General features: G+C 38.9%; 1 protein-coding gene across 1 annotated transcript in view; it reads left to right on the top strand.

Annotated features, from left to right (window-relative positions):
- Positions 1-25291, top strand: part of LOC126199366 (teneurin-m) — a 358266-nt gene that overhangs the window by 296491 nt on the left and 36484 nt on the right. The window contains exons 5-9 of the mRNA XM_049936259.1: positions 1903-3987; positions 6525-6802; positions 12624-12840; positions 19833-20027; positions 21550-21759. Of these exons, the coding sequence (XP_049792216.1) occupies positions 1903-3987; positions 6525-6802; positions 12624-12840; positions 19833-20027; positions 21550-21759 (2985 nt within the window). The remainder of the gene's footprint in view (positions 1-1902; positions 3988-6524; positions 6803-12623; positions 12841-19832; positions 20028-21549; positions 21760-25291) is intronic.

The raw sequence follows: 25291 nt of genomic DNA, 5'->3' as shown, positions 1-25291 counted from the left end.
TATCTTGAACAGAATGATCTCCTCAATGCCAACCAGTGTGGATTCCAAAAGCATCAATCATGTGAAACCCAACTTCCACTTTTCTCACGTAGCACACTGAAAGCTTTGGATCAAGGCAGTCTGATAGATGCAGTATTTATTTCCGAAAAGCATTACTTTAGACTCAGCACCACACCTACACTTATTGTCAAAAGTACAATCATATGGGATATCAAGTGAAATTCACGACTGGATTGAGAACTTTTTGGCAGGGAGGATACAGCATGTTCTCTTGGACAGAGAATCATCATCAGATGTAGAAGAATATTCAGGTGTTCCCCAGGGAAGTGCATTGGGATCCTTGCTGTTCATTTGTATATTAATGACCTCACAGACCACATTTTTTAGTAACCTCAGATTTTTTGCAGATGATACAGTTATCTGAAATGAAGTACTGTCTGAAAGAAACTGGATAAATATTCTGTCAGACCTTGACAAGGTTTCAAAGTGGTGCAAAGATTGGCAACTTGCTTTAAATGTTCAGAAATGTGAAACATTGCATTTCCCAAATGAAAAAAATGTGGTATCCTATGACTGTAATATCAACGAGTCACTGTTAGAATCACCGAACACATACAAATACCGATGTGGAACATTTTGTAGGGATATGAAATAGATTGATAACGTAGGCTAAGCTGGGGGTAAGGCAGTGGTAGACTTCGGTTTACTGCTAGCATATTGGAGAAGTGCAATCAGTCTACAAAGGAAATTGCTCACAAATTACTCGTGCAACCAGTTCTACAATATTGCTCAAGCATACCAAATAGGACTAGCAGGCGATATTGAATGTCTACAGAGAAGGGCAGTACAAATGGTCACAGGTTCATATGATCCATGGGAGAGCGTCACAGAGGTGCTGAAGGAACCGAGCTGCAAGGCTTTTTGAAGGTAGATGTAAACTATCCCAAGAACGTCTGTTAACAAAGTTTCAAGAACCAGCTTTAAATGATGATCTAGGAATATACTACAACCCCTTACTTATTGCTAACATAGGGGTCATGAGGATAAGATTAGAGTAATTACTGCACACATTGAGACATTCAAACAATCATTCTTCCCATGCTCCCTATTTGAATGGAGTGGGAAGAAACCCTAATAACTGGTACAATGGGACGTCCCCTCTACTATGCACTTCACCATCATTTGCAGATTATAGATGTAGCTGAAGATATAGATGTAGATGGTAGCCAGGATGGTGCTGCAGTTGTTGAAGGGCATAAATTTTTCATTTTCCTACAAGACAACTATCTGGCTCCACACAATAAACAGATACAAATGTAGCTAACTCTCTTGTTTTATTTTCCTTCTTTTCTTTTTGTTTTATTTTATACAATCTACTGTTTGTTGACTTCCATTCATTTTTTAACTTAGTGTGTCTTCAAAATGTGTCAGGATTGCTGTAGCTTTGTTGCTTATGAACTGATGAAGAACTACACTGAGTGAAATATGTTGACATAATATGTGCCGTATCATAAACAGTGGGTATATCGAGCATGTGTAGAACTTGTAACAAAACCACAGTGAGTGTATAACTACTTTACTAAATCATAATTTGTAACTATTGCATAGTTTATCTTGTTGCTATATTTGAACTTTATTCATGTACTAGTGAATAGATCAATCTATAATAATTCTCCAACTTCTGTAGTTGCATTCCAGTATTCAAGTGATGGCAAATTTTTTTGTATTTCACTTGCATCATTAGCTTACTGTCTGAGTCTTATAATTCATTTATAATACATACAAGACTAATTAGCAGTTAGAAATAAAGTGCAGCAAAAATGCTGTAGTATTCTGTTGAGATAGAGTAATAATGTTTTATAGAGTAAAAGAGTGACTAATTTCTTTTGCTTTTATTTTCAGTTGTTAACTTACTAAACTGGTCGTATCAGAGTGCCAAAACCTGCAAGGTCCTTGTTGGGGAGAACACTGAGGTATATCCTAAAGCCTCTGCTGAGGTTAACCGCTCATCCTCTCGTCCTCGGCCCTCTCCAGGAGGAGGTAAAGTTCTCTCCACTGCCAATGACGCCAGTCCAGTAGAGCCAGCACGGAAGCGTTGGCGTAGAACTGTCACCCAGCATGCACCACACCCTGCCATTTCTCTTGTTGATCCTCATGTTATAGCACAAAGTGGTGAAGTAGCTCTAGACCTTGATGTTGTGCATGATGACAATATAACTGCTCTTCCGGGTTCTGTGCATGTTGAAAAATTGACAGCCCAAACTGGCACAAATGAGCATGCTGATGTGTCTGTTCCACTGTCTTTGAAACAAGTCAACACTAACTCCCCATCCAGTGAACAGGTGTTTGAGAATAAAAGTGGCAGTGATGCAGCATCTATGGATACTGCTGTCCCAAGTGCTGTCCAAAATGACTATGGTGTTTTTGCATATGGGCAAGATGAAGTGAAGATTGTTAGATTAACGCATGATTCTGTAACTCTGAAACCAGGTGGTAATGAGCTTCCTCCTCATACCAGTCCTGATGCCAACAAACTGAATAATGAAATTCGCGGTAACATACCTCTTCTACAACACCCGAGAGATTTTAATAGTAAAGACATTATAGGTAAATTCATAGAGGAAGACAAAGATGAGGACAAAGACGAAACTGATGAAAACAATAACACTGAGAAAGCACCAAAACTTAAAAATAAAAGTGTAAATGTGTTACCTGGTGTTTTGTGGGATAAGAACATGGAAAATGAGAAACAGCCTTCAGTAGCTGTGAAAGTTAATGCCAGCACAACTAACCTTACTACAACATCAACTCACGAACACCATTCAGATATTCTGTCACTTCAAAATGAAAATGCTAGTCATGAGCATCGTATGGAAAATTCATTTTTTTCTAATTTCAATGGCAGTGACCCAGCAGAAGAAAATGTGACAGAAAGTAGCACGTATTTCACTGGCCTTGATGAAAATTTCTCAGAGGATTTGACAGAGCATGAAGAAGTAAGTGCATCCCTGAAGCATGGTTCTTTATTAACACTGCATCCCATGAAAATGAGTGATCCTAACAACTATAGTATAGAAATTCTTACTACAGTTTCTCCAAATACATCGCATAACTATCCTGCAAACAGCTCATCAGACGTGCGCCTTGTGACTATGCCTGTTGTTGACAGTGTTTTACCTAAACCACCAAAACGAGTGCTTGTTAACGTAACAGTAGCTATGCAGGATGAAACTTTTGGTTCACATCAGTCAGTATATGTATTCTCCATGTCTGTATCTGCTGCAGGCAATGCCACTAGTGATGCAACAAAAGTAAATGTTGTTCATCCTGCTCAAAAGGTGGCAAATGTGCTTCTCAGCTTGAACACCTCAGATGACACCCAAATGCTGTTAGCACGTCAGGAGCACTCTCACACGACCCCATTCATCACTACTAGCTCCACTACTACCACCACAACTGCACCACCTCATCTGAATGGAGCCGTGTGTGAGTGCTCTTGCCCATGCTTGGACCAGGAAGTTGATTATGATGACACAGAAATAAATACACCCACCTCTATCAACACTGACACTTCAATAATTGCAGGAAGAGAAATCACTAATGGGACTGAACCATCAGTTGAAGAACATACTACGCTCAAAGAGAGTTCTGAATATCAGCAGTTCTTTTCAACTCCAGCCGTAACTCAAAGCACTGAAAGTGATGAGAAAGGACAGTATACTTCAGATCTCCCAACGAGTACTTCATATGAGGGTAATGAGGGTACTGTTTCTACAATGTATTCAACAAATACTGAAGACCCTCTTCCATCCAGAGAGAGAACAGAGACAGAGACTGTTACTGTCACCACAGTAACAACACAGGCAAATAGCGCACCAACTTGGTCATCTACTGAGACAAGCAGCTTAGCAACTTCTACGAGTCGGGACTGTGGATCATTGCTGGTGAACACTACGCCTCCTACTCCACCCATCTTAATTCTTGAAGGTGAGGCTATATTTCTATAAACAGTCAGTTCCTAACACCGTACTGATAAGCATGTAATAAAACTAAACTGCTTTGTGCTCAGAAACAAAATTTGGTATTTTTACATTGATAATAACCATGAATAACTATTCCATTAAGCTTGGCAAGGGATTCTGGATGAAGAATATCATAGAAAGCTTATAAGAATTTGAAGTGAGAAGGAAGTAATTATGGTAGCCAATATCCACATAAATGGAAAATAATTGTAGCTTAACTGACAGGTATAGGCTAACACTTCATATCCTTCACATTCTCTTATTACTTGCTTTATTTTGCTTTCAGATCACCCATTTATTTCTGTTCAAGAAGACATCTTTCATATTTGATTGTTTCATTCTTCATCTCTTGTTCCTCATTTTTATATTATAGCACCTCAGATTTGTTGTTGTTCCTCCTGCTGTTTTTCTATTCCCTTCTTATCACCACACCACATTTCCAGTCAAAATAGAAGTTTTAGTGCTGCTATTAAGAGCAGTGACACGGTTATCTCTTTTATTAAAGTTTCACAGCTAATGAATTTGCTGTTCCCCTTATACCAACAATCACACAGGAAAAAGCAAGTCATTCATCATACACTTAAACCTTTGTTTCTTGCTGCTTTATCCCGCAGAATCATTTGTTGCCACTGGTACAATGGGGCATACCCTCTACCATGCACTTCACAGTGACTTGCAGAGTATAAGTATACATGTACATGTCTCTTTCATATGAAACATTTCTTTGTCTGACTCGAGTGACAGACTGCAGCATAGTTCATGGTGTAAATGCTCACTGTTGATTATCACCTTCTTTCCTATCAAATCCCAAGCAAGTGGCACAATTGTTAAAGGACCGGACTCGCAATCAGGAGCAGCCTGGTCTCAATCCCAATCTAGTCATATTGATCAAAGTTTTCTGTGTCTTCTCTAAACTTTAAGGGACTGCTGAAATGGTCCCTTTGAAACCCACTATTTATTTCTATGCTCACCCTTATCCAATTCTAGCTTATACTTGATCTTTGTCATTGACAAGACATTACATCCTAAACTTCTTTCCTTTTTTTCCTATCAAACAGGTATCGCACCTTTTTCGCCAAAATGATATGTACTAGCAGTATTCCTACTCATTATAATCCATATCACTTTACATTCCATAAGGCGTGCTTGTATTCTTAGCCACTAGCTAAAAAAACTAAACAAAACACATTAAAAAGGTGAATTTAAGCTACTGGTAATTACTGTTTTTCTGTTTGCAAGGGCAGTATGATGTGAAGATTTGAGATTGATCATGGTTTCAGTCCTAGTGATCAATGGGCCTCACTTCTGTGTATATGGTAGGAACACATAACTGCTCAGATTTGACATGATAATTCGCAAATCAGAACTAACATGTTAATTGGGCAGCTTTCAAGGAAGAACTTCTCTCGCCTGTCATGCAAGAGCAAGCAATAACTCAATATTTCTCAGTACTAAACTACAAGAGGGATCTTTCTTTACCCTTAAGAAAGGAAAGGACAATATAACAAAATATATTAAAGAAAAGTCACCACTAATTTAAAATCTGAATTGTAGGAAAAGTCATTATTCTTCACTGTTAATATTTTGAAAATACTAATCCTCAAATGTGCTAAAAAGAAAGGAAAAAAGGAGAAAGAAATCAACATATACAAAAACAGTTCCCTTACTTTGGTGTATGTAGTTTTTGTGAACAGTATTTCATTAGAAATTTATATTGGTTGATGCCAGTGATTTGAGAAATTGCTCAATGTTATTTCTGAAACCTCTCAGTGATGACTTCTCTATGTTGCATGCAAAATGTGAGTAAATTAACTTTCACTTATCGGGAATGGGCATTGCTTTGGTGCTGCACTAAAACAGAAACAAAGAGAAAAGCCATCGTTTATACAAAGGAATCAAATTTATATGATGGCGTTTCTCTTTACAAATACTTATTTTCCTACACTGTAAGAAACTGCATGCCGCATAAGGAGCAATATTTTGGTTATGGTTGAATAAGTAAAACTTTTTAGTAAATAGTTGTAAGTTATTATGTCACTACTTTTTAAAAAATTATAATATTCAGTAATTTGTGTAATTTTATCTCACAGGCTTTGTAGTTTGTTTCTGCACATATAAATTTTTATGTAGTTTGTAGGCTTCTATTTTAAATTTCTGGGCATCAGTGATGTTTAACATAAGGATAACACTACAGCAACTCGTATTATATTTTCAATTCTGTAACAGTTGCTACAAATTTACTTATATTCAATACTATGCATGCAAGAGCAGCAATTCAACACTGAGTTGAAATTAAGGCAAAACATTAGAGTTAACTCCATGAAAAATATTTCAAGCCATTTAGATATTAAACTAAAATTATTTCTGTTCACTGCAATAGATTAATCCAGTGGTTTCATATCTGCTAACTGACATAACGGTCTCTTGGTGTGTTGCAATCTGGAGCTCTTGAGATTAATGTGTAAATGTGGTGGTACATTTATATCTCATGGAATATTTCAGGTGCTAGAACTTTTCCGGGGATCACTTTTCCACCTGATGGGACAACTTTTTCTCAAATCTCTCTTGGCCAAAAACTATCTAAGGATATACCTCCATACAGTTACTGGAACATGCAGTTTTACCAGTCTGAAGCTGCGTATGTCAAGTTTGATTACAGCATCCCAAGGGGTGCAAGTATAGGAGTGTATGCCCGCAGGAATGCCCTTCCAACTCATACTCAGTATGACATTCTGGAGGTTCTTAGTGGATTCAAAGCAAGGACGACAAGAGGAGCACATGTAAGTATTGAATTTAGTAACATATAGTTTTGGATTTTGGCTGTATACAAATTAATGCAAATAAAAGAGAAATGCAAATGCAGTCATAAGTTGATGAAAGTACCGAATTGTGAGAAGAAAGTGACTTCATTGGTAGCAATGCCGAACCACAGACTGTGAGTCTTTTTTTGATTTAAAATACAAAATGTGAAATTAACAAATCAGAGGAGTGCAATAAGTACTGAGGAACACAATAGTTTACCAACAGAAACACAAACACACTGCTATCAGAGTTAGAAAGGACTCGTGCTTCACTTTTTTTCTTCATTTTCTTTGTGATTTCTGAGTTCAGAATCCGTGGATATGGATGCTTTAGACCCATATTTCCCTCTTTTCATTTTGACAGATTACTGTTCTATTTTTTAAAGATTACACTTCTCTTTTTCCCTCTGCATAAATGATAAATATTTTTTTTTTTTTAGTATAATACCTGATGAGTATTTGCACAGTGACTTCACACTGAAAATGAAGGCTTTAATGTTTTCCAATGAAGCCATTCTACATTTATATCAATGAATCATGTTCAGATGCCCATGCTTGTGTATGACAAAATATAATCACCCTATAATGTTAGATACAATCTCCAACTGCTACAGACAAATTCAGTAATATTTCCTATATGTTGTAAAAATATACCAGTATTATCCTTGCTTCTAACACCTATAAAATAAATCATTTTCCTTTTAGTGGTTTGAATTCATTATTTTGGAAGTCACTGAGGAGCTACAGCAAATGCTCCAAATTCTCCATCAGCAACCAGTTTTTGTGTGTGTGTGTGTGTGTGTGTGTGTGTGTGTGTGTGTGTGTGTCTCCATCTTGCATTGCTGTATCTGATTAGTCTTAAACATTACTGTTTACATATATCCCATACCTAATGCTGATCACTGGATACTGACAATGATAAACAGAAAATACAATGATGGAAAAATCATAGATGGAGAGTAGGCAGTAATATAAGAAAAGATAATTATCAACATATAATTTAGAAAAGAGAATGGGTAGGGGATCAGTTTGAATGTGAAAGGGCGTTAAAAATTTTAATATCCAGTGGTGGATGACAAGGTCATCAGAGAGTTGATGGAAAAAAATGAATAAACAAGTGCATCAGCAAACAGACCAAGGAGAAAACATGCTAAGGTGAAGTAGAAGTCCATACTAGCAGTAACAGTGAAACAAGAAAGAAACAAGAACAGATTATCTTCAACTAACAGTGTATAATGGGATGCACAATGAGTGATTCATTTGGTAATACAATCTGCTACACCCAGAATATGTATTCTTGATAATAGAACATTTATTTGGCTATTAGATCATATAAAAAGTGCTTCAGTAACTATGCCAGTCCTCTGTTTTGTGCTGGCAGATAATACGAGTACCTACTCCCTGAAGTAGGAGGTGGCAAATGGCTACAAGGAACAGACTTTGCAGTGGTGATGGTAATACAAGCAGTCATACAAGCACAAACAAGACATGTAATTTGGACATTTATAGTACTTGGCAAACATGTTAAAGGGATTACTTAAAAGCAGAAAAGTTGTTTCTCTGTGAAGAAAACTGCTTAAAATACAGTCAGTATCAATACATATTATAAAAAATGGAAGTATGTTGTGTGTGTGCATATGTTCCTCATCTCCTCCTAAACAAATGAACCAATTTCAACCAAACTTGATATACATACTCTTTCCTGTCAGGCAACAATCAGCCTGCGTGTAAATCACTTACCTATCACAGTTCAGAAGATATGACCTGATAAATACTTGGAACGCGTGAAAATCTGCCACATTGTGCATGATGTTTAAATTTATTAATTGTTTCCTACTATCTGTATTCACAACATATTTCATAGACAGTATCCACATATGCCAATGAATGTACCTACACAAATATATAACTGTACAGCATGTAATTCAAGAAATATGTAGCTAAACACTGAAATGTGTGAAAAAAGCCACATGGTGCATGAAGTTTGAATACATTTATTCTTTAATACTAAGATACAACTACAGTCAAGTAAACTTAAGGAAATCCCCGACATCTGGCAGCACTTTTGACAGCTTTCAACTGCAAAGCACAAACGGCTGTAGATGAATACAATAGCTGTGTATTGAGCTGTGGAGAGGAATTGCTAGAGTTGCGCTCTACCAAAGCTACAGTTTAGTAGGTTTGATACAGTGCATAAATGATGTAGTATGGTTTGGTAGCATTGATAGGGAAAAAACAATAAATTTGTGAGAGAGAAACTCTGAGCAGATGTCTTCTGTTTGTTTTCTTGTTTTGCACATGCTTAGAACTGCACATTGTTCAGTGTTAGCCCATTGTGTATTTTATATCCTTATAAAATATAAATTGCATTTCATAAGTGATGAAAATTAACTGATTGCTTAACTTGTGCACTTTCATGTAATCAAGCAAATACTTTTGACGCAAGTAAAGTCTGCATCAATGAATGTTCTTTATCATGATCAAAGGCAAGAGTCTCCTGTTATTATTGATAAGTGTGAACACTGTTCATAAATAACAGAAGCATGTTTCTTAGAAGCTCAACAAAATATTGAAGTGATATTTGATACATTTTTGTTTTGGGTTTTTTCCTGAATTTTACTTTTTTTTAGGAAACTGTTTTTCCAGTACTATATAGTAAATATGTACCATTTTTTATTTCTGCTACAACAGCCCTAAGTCTCATATTACATATCAACAATTTTTGAACAAAACTTGAATTAAATGTGGCAGTTTCAGTTTTGCTATAAATACGGTACTGTTCATTTGTAAGTAACAGACAGGAGGATAACTGTGGAGAATAAAAGTGTTCTGTAGGTTATGCGGCCCTATGTATATCTTCACACAGTTTCTGGATGGTTCACCACTTCTGGGGGAATCTAGTAAGACACTGATTACATATGCAAACAAAGCAATTGAAATGTGGTACTGTCCAATAGGTATGCAACACACTTAACATAAAGGTAATCAAGACTGTTAGGAAACTACTACAGTCTATGCTTACTTATGATACATTCAAACAAAGTTCGTTTTTTGTTTTCATTTCTGATAGAAAATTGGCAAACTGAATACCTGTGCAGTGCTGGTTTTGTCAGCTATTAGTGAATAAAAAGAACAAAATTGGTCTACTAGCATTTAGGCAAGTCTCCATTCAGATGACTCATCCTATGATGAACCAAGTTTACCAAACTAACTACTAGAAGAGAATACATTCAGAAGAAAAAAAGGAAATAAGCTTTGGATCTTATGTCTTATTGATGACGAGGTCATTAAAGCTGAGCAAAAGCTCTGATAGGGTAAATATGGGGAAGGAAATCAGTAGTGACTTTCTCAAAGGAACAACTGAGTCATCTGCCTTAATAAAAGTAGAAAAGTGGTGTAATTAGTCATTCTGCATCTGAAATGGACTCTGTGTTGAAGAGACTGTTCTACAAGAAGTGTTTGGCATGGGAACTGTTGCAGATGTCCACATGAAGTGGAATTAGTTATCTGCGTGTTACGTGGAGCATTGGTGCTATCTCTTACTATTAAGTGGTCCAACAAATCATTTAGTTTACAAATGTAATGCATTTTCTGAATAAGTTGCCAATCAGACACGATTTTAGTTTGTGTTAGAAGTTAATTTTAACATTTATTGGATTTTTCATATCCAGTGATCATCCTCCCTCATTTACATCCCATAGTGTGTTTCGAGTGATGGATGGTGTATGTCATTCCTCCCTCTAGTATTACATTTCTGAAGGTGATTGATTGTTGTCAACAAACTTAATATGGGAATAAATATACTGTGAGGCAGTTGTCAGTATGCCCAACTATTAAAGGGCTGTCTCCAAGACAATCTACTGTGGACAACACATGTTATCTTCATTACATGCTTCTGTGCAGCAAACAGTTTCTTCCTCGATGAAGTGTTGCTCCAGAATAATATGATAAGGCATTATGAATGAAAACAAGAAAAGTAAGTCCACTTATTGACAATTTTATCTTCAAAATCTGCTATTACCCATAACAGAGAAGTTGTAGAATTTAGACATTTAAGAAGACTGGTAATATGTGACTTCCGTTCAGATTTTTGGTAATATAAACTCTAAATATGTAGAATATTCTGTTTCATTTATTTGACTCCTCCTTACTCATTGTTTTTAATTATGTAGCCAGGATTTGTGCAGTACACAATTGGATATATTGTGTCTTATCAAAGTTTGATGACAGTGTGTTTTCACAGAACAACTTAATAAGATCTAAGAAAATTTTATTTATCTTTTAAAATGTTTTGAATTAGGCTTGATTATAATGCTTGTACCATCAGCAAACTATTACAAGTAGTTGGATTATGATGGCACATTCAGAAACAACACTGGTTTCAATCTCAATCCCTGTAGTAAATCTGCATTGATTATTCCTCACTCTGACAGTGCAGTTAAATTGTTTAGACTCTATGGGTACTTTAATGTAACACTGCATTATTTCAGTTAGAAAACCAGTTACAAGCAAGATGTCTGCACCCAAAGTATTTGAGTTTCTCTTGGAACTGCACAACCAGATACTTTTGACATATCACAGAAAATACCACTTAGCAAATTTTATCATTTAAATTTTGTAGAATCATATTTGTGGACTGAAAAATTGCATGGTATTTGGAAAGACATAGTTGAAATCAAAATTGAGACTAGCTCTCTTATTCTGGGATAACTGTGTCAAAAGAAAAATTCAGTTTTGAAAATTACAAGGAGACATAATGGTTAGCAACTACTTATTTTCAAAACACAAAATTGCAAATAGTGCCAACAGAGATATATAAAGGTAGAAAAGATATTTTAGCTTTCAGATCTGCTAGTTTCTTCCTCAAAGAGGAAAGAGGTATAGGTTGGGGATGCTTGGAAAGGAGAGTTAGGTTACTTAGACACCAGGTTGGGAGGGACACACCTGTTCTGAGGATAAGCAAAGATCTATATAGATTATGAGGGTGAGGGTAGATGTTGGTGGGTGGTCTGGAAAGGGCATCAGTAGAGACAATTTCATTTCATGACTACAATTGAGAAAATCACAGTTGTGGCAAAGTAAAGTACTAAAGCATTTGAAGACTGGGTAGTACTGTATGATGGCGTGGTGCTTCTGAGTTTTCTGGAAGTAGGAGCTGTGTTTGTCAGATGGTGAGAGGATGAGATTGCCTGTGAGGTTTGTTTGTGGACAAGAGCTTTGAGTATCAAAAGGGAGAGGAAGTCTTGGGAGTTGTTGGCATAAGCATTGAGGCATACAGTGTTGGAGCAGATACTGTTGCCTCAGATGCCTGTCCTCACAGCACACATACTCCTGTCATCCTGAGGTCTGAATGACCTTCCCCTCCCTTCTAACATTTCCCAACCAACTGCTCTTTCCTTCCTAATCACAGAACTAACAGTACTGAAAACTAGGAAGTGTTTTCTGTGTTGATATGAATCTATCAGCAATACTTGGAATTTTACTTTCTGAAGGAAAGTTATGGCTGGCCATACTGTCTCCTTGTAATTTTATATTGTTCGAATTCATTTATTATTTGTTTAAATAATTGAAAATTACCGTTATTTAGAGCACAAATGTCATATCTGTACAGCAAACTGCACTGTTGAAGGAGGTTCTTAAAAAGCAGGGAAAACTTGATTTATTGTCATGTTTTATTTTGCACAGAAAATTCTATACTATTCTAATCAGTATTCTTCTTTGTCTATGGAGGATTTGATGATTTTATTGTCATCTAAATATTTTAATTCTAATAACAAATAATTTGTTTCTTGTTGCTTAGATGGCAGTGAAAAAGGATGTAACACATTACATGGAACAAGGACACTGGTTTTTGTCACTTTACAATGACGATGGAGATGCACGTGAAGTGTCATTCATTGCAGTTATTGCAGAAGAAATGACACAGAATTGCCCCAGTGGCTGTAGTGGCAAAGGAGAGTGTCTGTTAGGACATTGCCAATGCAATCCTGGATTTGGTGGAGATGACTGCAGTGAAAGTGAGTTTATACTTTTCAGTGTTAATCCATCCTTGATTTTCCATTGTTTTATTAGTGTTAAGTCTATGATAAAAGTAATTATGGCAAATCCATACTAATTTCACATGTAATTCAACAGTGATTCAAGAGTTTGCTACATTAGGATTTGTTCATCTTTTTTGTTTTGTTTGCATCTCAGATTGTTATACAGGATGTATACACCCCAGGACAACTGGGAAATCTACGAAAAACCAAGAAATTTTTTCATCTGAGAAAAACCTGGGATTTTTTAGAATTCCAGGAACTTTTCACTGTTTTAATTTTCAGTTAAATTTTTTCAAATTTTGATTGACAAGAAACTGATGCTCTAATGAAGAATTTTATTTTAGCCTACTATGGCAGAATAACACTCCAGCAATAAAACATAAATGAGAAAAATTGTGCCATTTTCAACAATGAAACACAGTGTACACACAAGTGTCTACTGATAGCAAAATGTGTTAAAAGGCTTTAGGACGAAGACTGTGCAACACTTCAAAACAACTAACTACTTTCAATGAGCGTGATGTCACAACTGTTCACATCTTTAACAGGTCTTGCGAATGGTGGTTGGTTTGAGAAATGTTACTTGCAAAGTAAATTTCCTTTTATGCAAGATGAATTATATGAATTGTGTTAAGTGTAAGAATGTGTGATGAATTTCATAAATTGTGGAGTGTGTGACTCTAATCAAAACATAACACTTTGAGGGCAGCCACTTAGAAAAATTTTGAGCCCGGAAAACAAGCCATTTTAGTTCTTTCACAGATTACAAATTGTACAACAATGATGACATAAAGCATACGTATTCTTAAAAAAAGTATTTGGTGAGTTCTTGAGCAATTTCCCATGTAACTGGCTTTTCTATGGAAAAGTTGAAGTGCATGATGGAATCTTTTTATGCTCAACACAAAACACATGGTTGACTGACTTGACTAGTTGTTTGTTCACACAATTCTGATTATTGGAACAAAAAACTTACATGTGCTTGGAGATTCTTCCAGAGTAAACACCAAATAAACGTACACTTCTTCTATAATTCTTAGGTGGCAGTAAAGGCTATTCTTGCTATTGTCAAGAATGAAGTGACTTGCTAGATTATATAGTTGAAACAACTAGTTCTGAAACACTACTGGTCCATTCATATTGAATGCAACATTCTTTTATGAGTACGAGTGATGTCAAGTTAAATTTCCTCAGTACAATCCACGAAATGATGTCCTAGTCCAGACCCACCTAGCTGGTCCCTTGTAGCACGATGTCTTGGTCAGAATAGCAGTGGTGAATGGTGGACTGGATGATGATAGCTCCAGTAGCGGCAGCTCTGGTGATGATCATCAGTTCCAGGCAAGCAATGTCACTCTTTCTGCTGCTTCAGGGAGAGCTTAAATACTCACTTCACAGAGGATTAGATTATTTCGTTTTGGCTGACTGCAGAGCAGTGCCATTGAAGCAGGACATAGTGCCGATCTGTGCACGCCGATTCTAGCTGCGCATGATGACTGCAGTGTTGGCGTGACTGCTGGCCTCCTTGCTGACTTCCTCACCCTGCTGCAATATGAGTGGAGCTGCACTCATTTGAATGTTGTGGGCAGCAGACATTTGGTCGCTCAAGCTGTGTGGTAGACCGCACCACAGCAGAACATGTATTCAGCCAAGTAACCCATGAACTGTTCGGTGCACAACAATGAAATTTATAGTTGTCTTGTCAGAAATATTTACCTGCTGCGATTTATGCTGTGCTATGATCTGAATATCTGCTGTCACTGGAATGCGAGATCATGTGACATGAGCCATGATTTAGCTGACAAAAGTGCATCGTGCAATGCAATCTCGATTACAGTGCTTTTGGATCTACCATACTGCGTTTGATGGAATTCATATTTATGCTTTCATATTGTGAAAGTACACAGTATACATGTTGCCACACATCAAAGATCTTACCAAATTCATTGTTGTTACTGGGCTCGTTTTGTAAAATGTCAGAAAATTCTGTGCTAGTGTGTAAAATGTTTACCATACAAATGATTGATAAGTTTAACAGCTCTGATGGGAAGTGTATTGTCACTGAACATGGAAAAAAATGTACTTTTGCCTGGGGTATAGTGTATTTTAATGCAGGAAAATATGTATTTCTAATTGGGAAAGCCGGGATTTTTTTTCTTGTCCACCTGGACACTGTTATACTACTGCAGGTATATGATTGTGACGTACACAAGGAGAATCTTTTTTTCTTTTTTTTCTGTCATGCTCATCATTTTCTGATGAACAGTTCGCAGTGTACGAAGGGAAAGTTTGCCCCACATACATTTTGCTTACATCATTTTACCCTTCCAAGTTTTAGGGGACATATATAATTTCTTTCAAGAGTGGAAAACATTGAGTAGGCCTAATTTGCTAGTTTTTTAGTTTCGGTGTACTGCTTGAAAACTAGTCATATAATATGATAAAACTCCTTGTGATCACTGATTTGTGACCAGATAACAATGCCTGTAATTCAACATGTTAGCTATGTAATGAAATGTCAGTAATGACAGTGTCGGGTGGACAGCAATACTCCATGCAAGTTGGCCCTTGTGTCGATGTCTGTATGGAGGAAGTTTTACATAAATGCATGTGCTGTCCCGTGCAGCTCCACAATAGACACTTTTTCTCCATCCTTGAAACATCATGAGTCTTTGCTCCATTCTAATGACCTCAATGTAGATGGGATATTAAACCCTAATCTTCATTCCTTCTATCTAGTTTCTCTGATTTACATATCCCATTTGTCGCTGACATTCCATTGTTAATTTCCCTTTTTGACCTGTCCTACTCTTTCATCATTAACTCAAGATCTATAGTTCAGTTCATTTCCTTCAACAGCACCCTGTCTTTTGCCACATAAAGGACACCCTAGTTCTGAAAGCCAGCATTTGGTTCCCATCTGTTTGTGAATAAATCTGTTAACACTTGTTTACTTGTAACTGGCCAAATTATGCCACTTTTCTTCATTTTATTGGAATTTTACAGCCATACAGTTCATTTCTTATATTGCATTCTCCGTCAATCATACTTTGATTGAAAATGGTCCCAAAAGATATTAAATGAGTAGTGCATGCTGGATTTAGTTGAAAATAAATAAATATGATCACTTAAAAAAGGTAGTGATGCTTATTTGCACCACCACCAACGTCAGTGCTCTAGGCACTCATTTTTTGTGGAACACAAGCAGCTTTCAAACATGTGCATGATACATATAGCTTATTCAAAACTGCCTGAAATATTCATCTGTGACCATTGCTTGCTTATCTTAAAATTTCAGTTTAGGGTCCTCTATTACTTGTGTAATTAATAATACTAAAGATCTGGACACCCTAGATATAACCAGTGAATGAAAGATGTCATGTTGTCTGGACATATGAAGACTTCACACACAACTTTTAGAATCCTTTCATAACATAAATCAGTCTATTTTGGTGGTCCTATGCTTTCTCTCCCCCCATGAACCATGGACCTTGCCATTGGTGGGAAGGCTTGCGTGCCTCAGCGATACAGATGGCCGTACCGTAGGTGCAACCACAACGGAAGGGTATCTGTTGAGAGGCCAGACAAACATGTGGTTCCTGAAGAGGGGCAGCAGCCTTTTCAGTAGTTGCAGGGGCAACAGTCTGATGAGTGACTGATCTGGCCTTGTAACATTAACCAAAACGGCCTTGCTGTGCTGGTACTGCGAACGGCTGAAAGCAAGGGGAAACTACAGCTGTAATTTTTCCCGAGGAAATGCAGCTTTACTGTATGATTAAATGATGATGGCGTCCTCTTGGGTAAAATATTCCGGAGGTAAAATAGTCCCCCATTCAGATCTCCGGGTGGGGACTACTCAACAGGACGTCATTATCAGGAGAAAGAAAACTGGCATTCTACGGATCGGAGCGTGGACTGTTAGATCCCTTAATCGGGTAGGTAGGTTAGAAAATTTAAAAAGGGAAATGGATAGGTTAAAGTTAGATATAGTGGGAATTAGTGAAGTTCGGTGGCAGGAGGAACAAGACTCTTGGTCAGGTGATTACAGGGATATAAATACAAAATCAAATAGGGGTAATGCAGGAGTAGGTTTAATAATGAATAAAAAAATAGGAGTGCGGGTTAGCTACTACAAACAGCATAGTGAATGCATTATTGTGGCCAAGATAGACACAAAGCCCATGCCTACTACAGTAGTACAAGTTTATATGCCAACTAGCTCTGCAGATGATGAAGAAATAGATGAAATGTATGATGAGATAAAATAAATTATTCAGGTAGTGAAGGGAGACGAAAATTTAATAGTCATGGGTGACTGGAATTCGTCAGTAGGAAAAGGGAGTGAAGGAAACATAGTAGGTGAATATGGATTGGGGGGAAGAAATGAAAGAGGAAGCCGCCTTGTAGAATTTTGCACAGAGCATGACTTAATCATAGCTAACACTTGGTTCAAGAATCATAAAAGAAGGTTGTGTACCTGGAAGAATCCTGGAGATACTAAAAGGTATCAGATAGATTATATAATGGTAAGACAGAGATTTAGGAACCAGGTTTTAAATTGTAAGTCATTTCCAGGGGCAGATGTGGATCCTAACCACAATCTATTGGTTATGAACTGCAGATTGAAACTGAAGAAACTGCAAAAAGGTGGGAATTTAAGGAGATGGGACCTGGATAAACTGAAAGAACCAGAGGTTGTAGAGAGTTTCAGGGAGAGCATAAGGGAACAATTGACAGGAAAGGGGGAAAGAAATACAGTAGAAGAAGAATGGGTAGCTCTGAGGGATGAAGTAGTGAAGGCAGCAGACGATCAAGTAGGTAAAAAGACGAGGGCTAATAGAAATCCTTGGGTAACAGAAGAAATATTGAATTTAATTGATGAAAGGAGAAAATATAAAAATGCAGTAAATGAAGCAGGCAAAAAGGAATACAAACGTCTCAAAAATGAGATTGACAGGAAGTGCAAAATGGCTAAGCAGGAATGGCTAGAGGACAAATGTAAGGATGTAGAGGCTTGTCTCACTAGGGGTAAGATAGATATTGCCTACAGGAAAATTAAAGAGACCTTTGAAGAGAAGAGAACCACATGTATGAATATCAAGAGCTCAGATGGAAACCCAGTTCTAAGCAAAGAAGGGAAAGCAGAAAGGTGGAAGGAGTATATAGGGGGTTTATACAAGGGCGATGTGCTTGAGGACAATATTATGGAAATGGAAGAGGATGTAGATGAAGACGAAATGGGAGATAAGATACTGCGTGAAGAGTTTGACAGAGCACTGAAAGACCTGAGTCGAAACAAGGCCCCGGGAGTAGACAACATTCCATTAGAACTACTGATGGCCTTGGGAGATCCAGTCATGACAAAACTCTACCATCTCGTGAGCAAGATGTATGAAACAGGCGAAATACCCTCAGACTTCAAGAAGAATATAATAATTCCAATCCCAAAGAAAGCAGGTGTAGACAGATGTGAAAATTACCGAACTATCAGTTTAATAAGTCACAGCTGTAAAATACTAACGCGAATTCTTTACAGATGAATGGAAAAACTGGTAGAAGCGGACCTCGGGGGAAGATCAGTTTGGATTCCGTAGAAATGTTGGAACACGTGAGGCAATACTAACCTTACGACTTATCTTAGAAGAAAGATTAAGAAAAGGCAAACCTACATTTCTAGCATTTGTGGACTTAGAGAAAGCTTTTGACAATGTTAACTGGAATACTCTCTTTCAAATTCTGAAGGTGGCAGGGGTAAAATGCAGGGAGCGAAAGGCTATTTACAATTTGTACAGAAACCAGATGGCAGTTATAAGAGTCGAGGGGCATGAAAGGGAAGCAGTGGTTGGGAAAGGAGTGAGACAGGGTTGTAGCCTCTCCCCGATGTTATTCAATCTGTATATTGAGCAATTAGTAAAGGAAACAAAAGAAAAATTCAGAGTAGGTATTAAAATTCATGGAGAAGAAGTAAAAACTTTGAGGTTCGCTGATGACATTGTAATTCTGTCAGAGACAGCAAAAGACTTGGAAGAGCAGTTGAACGGAATGGACAGTGTCTTGAAAGGAGGATATAAGATGAACATCAACAAAAGCAAAACGAGGATAATGGAATGTAGTCAAATTAAATCTAGTGATGCTGAGGGAATTAGATTAGGAAATGAGACACTTAAAGTAGTAAAGGAGTTTTGCTATTTAGGGAGTAAAATAACTGACGATGGTCGAAGTAGAGAGGATATAAAAAGTAGACTGGCAATGGCAAGGAAATCGTTTCTGAAGAAGAGAAATTTGTTAATGTTGAGTATAGATTTAAGTGTCAGGAAGTCGTTTCTGAAAGTATTTGTATGGAGTGTAGCCATGTATGGAAGTGAAACATGGATGATAACTAGTTTGGACAAGAAGAGAATAGAAGCTTTCGAAATGTGGTGCTACAGAAGAATGCTGAAGATAAGGTGGGTAGATCACATAACTAATGAGGAGGTATTGAATAGGATTGGGGAGAAGAGAAGTTTGTGGCACAACTTGACTAGAAGAAGGGATCGGTTGGTAGGACATGTTTTGAGGCATCAAGGGATCACAAATTTAGCATTGGAGGGCAGCGTGGAGGGTAAAAATCGTAGAGGGAGACCAAGAGATGAATACACGAAGCAGATTCAGAAGGATGTAGGTTGCAGTAGGTACTGGGAGATGAAGAAGCTTGCACAGGATAGAGCAGCATGGAGAGCTGCATCAAACCAGTCTCAGGACTGAAGACCACAACAACAACAACAACATGCTTTCTCTGTCAATGAGAGGGAATATAAATTTTGCTCTGTAGTTCAGCAGGTCAGTGTTATTTAGAATTATAACACTGCAGCTTAAAATTTAACATATATTTATGAGTACCCAACTAGCTTGATAATTTTGTTATATGTTTCTGGGGTATGCTTTCCAACAAACACATTATTCTTATTAGTGAATATTTTCTATTTCAGGTGTTTGTCCCGTACTTTGCAGTCAACGAGGAGAATATATAAATGGAGAATGTCAGTGCAATCCAGGTTGGAAGGGAAAGGAATGTAGCTTAAGGCATGATGAATGTGAAGTACCAGACTGTAATGGACATGGTCATTGTGTCAATGGTAAATGTGCCTGTGTGCGTGGATACATGGGAAAATTCTGTGAGGAAGGTATGTCAGTTTCAATAAGTTCAGTAAAGTTGCTTTATTAAATGATATATGAAACTATCTCTTGCACCAAATAGCCATAAACATTACTCTCACGTTTTCTTGGACTGCAGTCATCAGACTTCAATATTTCATGATCCAAATAGTGTTGCCTTGCTGATTCCTTTAGTGCCCACATTAAAATGATTTCTGTGATGCAATTTTCTGTGTTTTGGAACTGCATTCTTTATTTGAACTGACTGAATGTATTTTGCAGAAGCCACGTACAAGTAAAGAATGGTGCTCAGTAGTGTAACTCAGTTACTTCTCTCATTTCCTAACCGACCATTTCACTACAATCTATCTCCTAGATCCTAGATTGATATCACTGAACTATGTTGGCTATGTTCATAGCATGATCAAATCCTGGATGTGGAGAGAACTTCCATTATGGAAATTTGAGGAGCAAGAGGAGGGCAGGATTACCAGTACATTTTCCGGGCATCAGATTATTCAACATTGCTTTGGGTTAGATTGAAAAATTGTCTATAACATCTTAAAAAAGTGGGTACAAAACACACCTCTAATGATGGACTATTAATAGTATGAGGAAATTATGTATGGTGAAACTTACTTGATGTTTGAGACAAGTGGTTAGATGATACCACCGTCATTCATTTCTGCTTTTTCTTCCATTTCTGTACTAAATTGTGTCAACAGAAACATATTAGATATTGAATTAAGAAAGACCATGAAAATGAAGACAAGGGGAAAGTTAAAAAAAAAAAAAAAGACATAGATCGGGAGAGAGAACTAGGTGAATGGTAAACTTTCTTCAGTGCATCAGTTTCCTCTCATTAACATTAACTTGTCCATTGCCAGAGCAGGTATTGTGTACAACCAGATTCAACTTTACCTGCAATTCATGCATATCTTTTTACATACTAACTTTATATAAAAGATCCAGGGGTTGGTGCTTAGGTGTGTTACTGACTACAGCCTTTGAATAACCTCCAGTTGATTTAATTAAATCTCCTCCCATCTCAGTGAGTACCCTTTTAACATTCTCTCAACCTTCACTACAAAATTGTAGAAGTTCGTGATTCTCCTATATTCCTCCCATAATAGTCATGAACATTTTGTAGATGATCTAAATACAAAAGAAGAAATCCTCTTTTACAGAATGTCTTCTGCAAGACTGCAGCACATAATTACATCAGCTCTCCTTTAAATTCTTCTTTCCCACATGAATGCCACAAAATTTTGCAAATATGAACCCGTTTTCCTGCGTTCTCAATATCCACCCAATTATAACTCAAGTCCCTGATGCTATACCATTTCTTTCGTGATGTTATCTTCCATATTCAGTTCTTATTTTATTTACCTAGCCCACTATTTTCTGTCTTCGCTTCTCCCGCCTCCTCCACTTTGATGGCACATTTTCCCTTCCAGGACTGTGTACATTTCATTGGTAGAAACACTATAAAATCTTATAATTTACTCCACAGACTAGCAGATTTATTGCAATTAATGGTATCTTTTTCAGTGGACTGCCCACACCCAACCTGCTCAGGACATGGCTTTTGTGCAGAGGGTGTGTGCATTTGCAAGAAAGGCTGGAAAGGAGCTGACTGCAGTCAGATGGACAATGATGCACTTCAGTGTCTGCCAGATTGTTCTGGGCATGGTAACTTTGACCTTGAGACCCAGACATGTAGCTGTGAACCAATGTGGTCTGGTGATGATTGTTCACGAGGTGAGACTACAGTTTTTCAATTATTTCCACAACTTCTTCACATAAATTTTCATGAAACAAGCTGAAATATAAGGAATACTGGTGTGTACTGCCAGAGATAAAGCAACTGGTTGAGCCAATATGAAAGCATTTTGCAAACACTGACAGAACTTATGAGAGAATTATTGGAAGATACACAAAGTTCTCAATGGAATGTTGAATTAGTTTAGAGAGCCAGTGTTTGAGGTTCAACTATACAATGATCTTACTGGCACCATATCTATCATGTAAGGTGCATATGAGCAGGGGAGATAAGGATGTGTAAAGGGGCACAATTTTATTCTCCTATACCTTCATTTGTGGATTTAAGAGGGCAGATACATCTCAAAATCTTCAAAAAGTCAATATTTCATTTTTTTAAATTTCTGTAATAGTTTTGAAGTTATTAACTAAATAGTAAAGCTATGCCCTCCATCTGTCAGGCATAGCCACATACCCTGAGAGTAACTCTCTATTTTCCTTGAGTCAAATTTTGTGTGTCACAAAATTTCTCATATTGTTGTATACAGTTTTGAAACTATATTTCTGTTATAATGTCAAATTTAACAAATATATTTCCAAACGACACAACACATATAAGTTGCATAGTAAGTTGACAAGCAAGACATGTGTACACGTTAGCATTTGAATGAGCACTGAGTCCCAGTCTAGCGGCCGCTGCTCGGCTGGTCACTTAGGTGGTGCAGCTGCTGCATGGCTGGCAGACAGCGCCATACGTAGAGGACGCGCATAATTGCGCGGCGGCGCTTTGAATGATCGGCGAGTCACAACACTTTTCCCCCCTTTGAAATTGTTGCACTGGTCTTGATGGAGGTGTCCTGGAGATGGCTAACGTCCATAGGCGTTGTTTGACTCGCCGTAAAGTCTAGAGGAGGAGGCTTCCCGTACGGACGGAAGTGTCCCCGATGATAACGGGTCGAGATGACAGGAGACGTAGGGGTTGGATCTGCTGGGGCCCCATGCACCAATCTGCCCGTTGTGGCAAGTCCAGTTGATATGACAGGAGACATGGGCGATGTGTCGGCGTCTGTTGGAGGAGGAGGCGAGTAGATTTGCTCTGACAGAGGATGGTCATCCGGTTCCTGCATGGGCACGTCTCCTGGTGGCGTCCGTTCTTGTGATGGCGTCGCGATGATGGTGAGAGGGCTGCATTGTGAGTATTGAGAGATGCCAAGATCCCGAGCATCAGGTAGAGCCAAAGGTGGTGTAGCGGCATTCGGAACAGGCGTTGCCGGCACACGAGGCCGAAGCTGGTCCGAATGACGCACTGCAACACCCGTGTCCGTCTGGATTTCATACAGGCGTCTGCCACGGTGTCGTAAGATGCGGCCCGGGCTCCATTTTGGCCGCCTGCCATATCCCCGTACCCAGACGAGGTCGTCGGCGGTGAACCGGCCAAGTGAAGGCACCCACGGCCGTGAGGTGGAAGGCCGCAGAAGATGAAGTAGGGTGCGGGGCTGTCGGCCATGTAAGAGCTCAGCCGGGCTGTGTTCGCCCATGGGGGTGAAATGGTAAGACACCAGAAACTGGAGAAGCGCATCATCAGCAGCAGAAGAAGTCAGAAGTTTCCGCATCTGAGCCTTAAATGTGCGGACCAGTCGTTCAGCCTCACCGTTGGATTGTGGATGGAACGGCAGGGCCGTGACATGCATAACGCCGTGACGAGCACAAAAATCCGCAAATTCGGAAGAGGCAAATTGCGGACCATTATCAGTAACAAGAGTAGAGGGGAGGCCTTCCAGAGAAAAAATGCGGGCGAGAGCACTGGTGGTTGCCGCGGTGGTAGGCGACGTGCAACGGACAATGAAAGGAAAGTCAGAGTAGGCGTCAATTACGAGGAGCCAATAAGTACCCAAAAAGGGTCCCGCAAAGTCAGCATGAATGCACTCCCAGGGCTTCTCAGGCGAAGGCCACGGTGACAAAGATGACTTCGGGGCAGCAGCCTGTGACGCACAAGGGCCGCAGGCAGCGACCATGTGTGCTATTTCAGAGTCGATGCCAGGCCAGTACACATGACGGCGCGCCAGAGATTTTGTGCGAGACACACCCCAGTGCTCTTGGTGAAGGAGGCGCAAGACCAAAGCACGCGAAGACGCAGGTACCACGACATGGGGCGAAGCATTGTCAGTGGAGAGGACATCACCATCCCTAGCCGTGAGGCGGTAGCACAAAGCATAGTAGTTCCGCAACGGATCAGAAGACTTAGCGGACGGGCGATCTGGCCAACCCTTCTGAATACAGCATAAAACCCGGGAGAGGGTAGGGTCAGAACTCGTAGCAGCCGCCAGCCTGTCCCCAGTTATGGGGAAGCCGTCCACAACCCGCTGCTCGGCAACTTCCAGGTGGAAACACAAAAGTTCGTCCCTATCGAATGCCTGATCATGACCCATGGGAAGGCGAGACAGAGCATCAGCATTTGCATGTTGAGCCGTTGGCCAGAAATGAATCTCATAATTGAAACGAGACAAGTAAAGAGCCCAAAGCTGGAGCCGGTCTGCAGCCTTGTCGGGAAATGACGTTGATGGATGAAACAAGGAAACAAGTGGTTTGTGATCCGTAACAAGATGAAATTTTGAGCCATAGAGAAAAACACCAAACTTATGAAGAGCATAAATAATGGCCAAAGCTTCTTTTTCAATTTGAGAATACTTTTGTTGGGCATCCGTGAGTGTTTTGGAGGCATAAGCAATGGGTTGTTCCGAACCGTCAGAAAAACGGTGCGCAAGGACTGCGCCGACCCCGTATTGAGAGGCGTCTGTGGCAAGAGCAAGATGTTGGCCAGGTAGATAAGTAGCCAGGCACGGGGCCTGTTTCAGCATAGTCTTCAATTTCTGGAAAGCCACATCGCATGACGTGGACCAGTGGACCAGTGAAAAGGCACGTTTTTATGCAACAGGCGATGCAACGGCTGAGCCACCGAAGCCGCAGACGGTAAAAACTTGTGATAGTATGCTATTTTCCCCAAGAAGGCCTGCAGTTCCTTAACAGATGTAGGGCGAGGAAGGGCATCAATTGCAGTGACAGTTTGCTGAAGCGGACGAATACCCTCCCTAGAGAGTTGAAACCCCAAGTACGTGATAGATGCCTGAAAAAATTGATTTCTGAAGATTATACTTAAGACCGGCAGTCTGTAAGACATGAAAAAGTGTGCGGAGATTTTGAAGATGTTCTTCAGTGGAGGAGCCAGTGACAACAATGTCGTCCATGTAATTGATACACCCAGGGACAGTGAGCAGTAATTGTTCCAAGAATCGCTGAAAGAGAGCAGGGGTGCTAGCAACCCCCAATGGCAATCGTTGGTATTGATAGAGGCCAAAAGGCGTGTTAAGGACCAGAAACTGCTGGGAAGCAGCGTCGAGAGGAAGTTGATGATAAGCTTCTGACAGGTCAATTTTAGAAAAATACTGGCCGCCAGCAAGTTTAGTGAACAGTTCTTCAGGACGGGGCATAGGGTAAGTGTCGATGAGGCATTGAGCATTTACAGTGGCTTTGA

This window comes from Schistocerca nitens, chromosome 8, assembly GCF_023898315.1.
Source record: "Schistocerca nitens isolate TAMUIC-IGC-003100 chromosome 8, iqSchNite1.1, whole genome shotgun sequence".
Taxonomy (NCBI): domain Eukaryota; kingdom Metazoa; phylum Arthropoda; class Insecta; order Orthoptera; family Acrididae; genus Schistocerca; species Schistocerca nitens.
The sequence above is the reverse complement of the archived record's forward strand: the minus strand, read 5'-3'. Positions and strand labels throughout refer to the sequence as shown.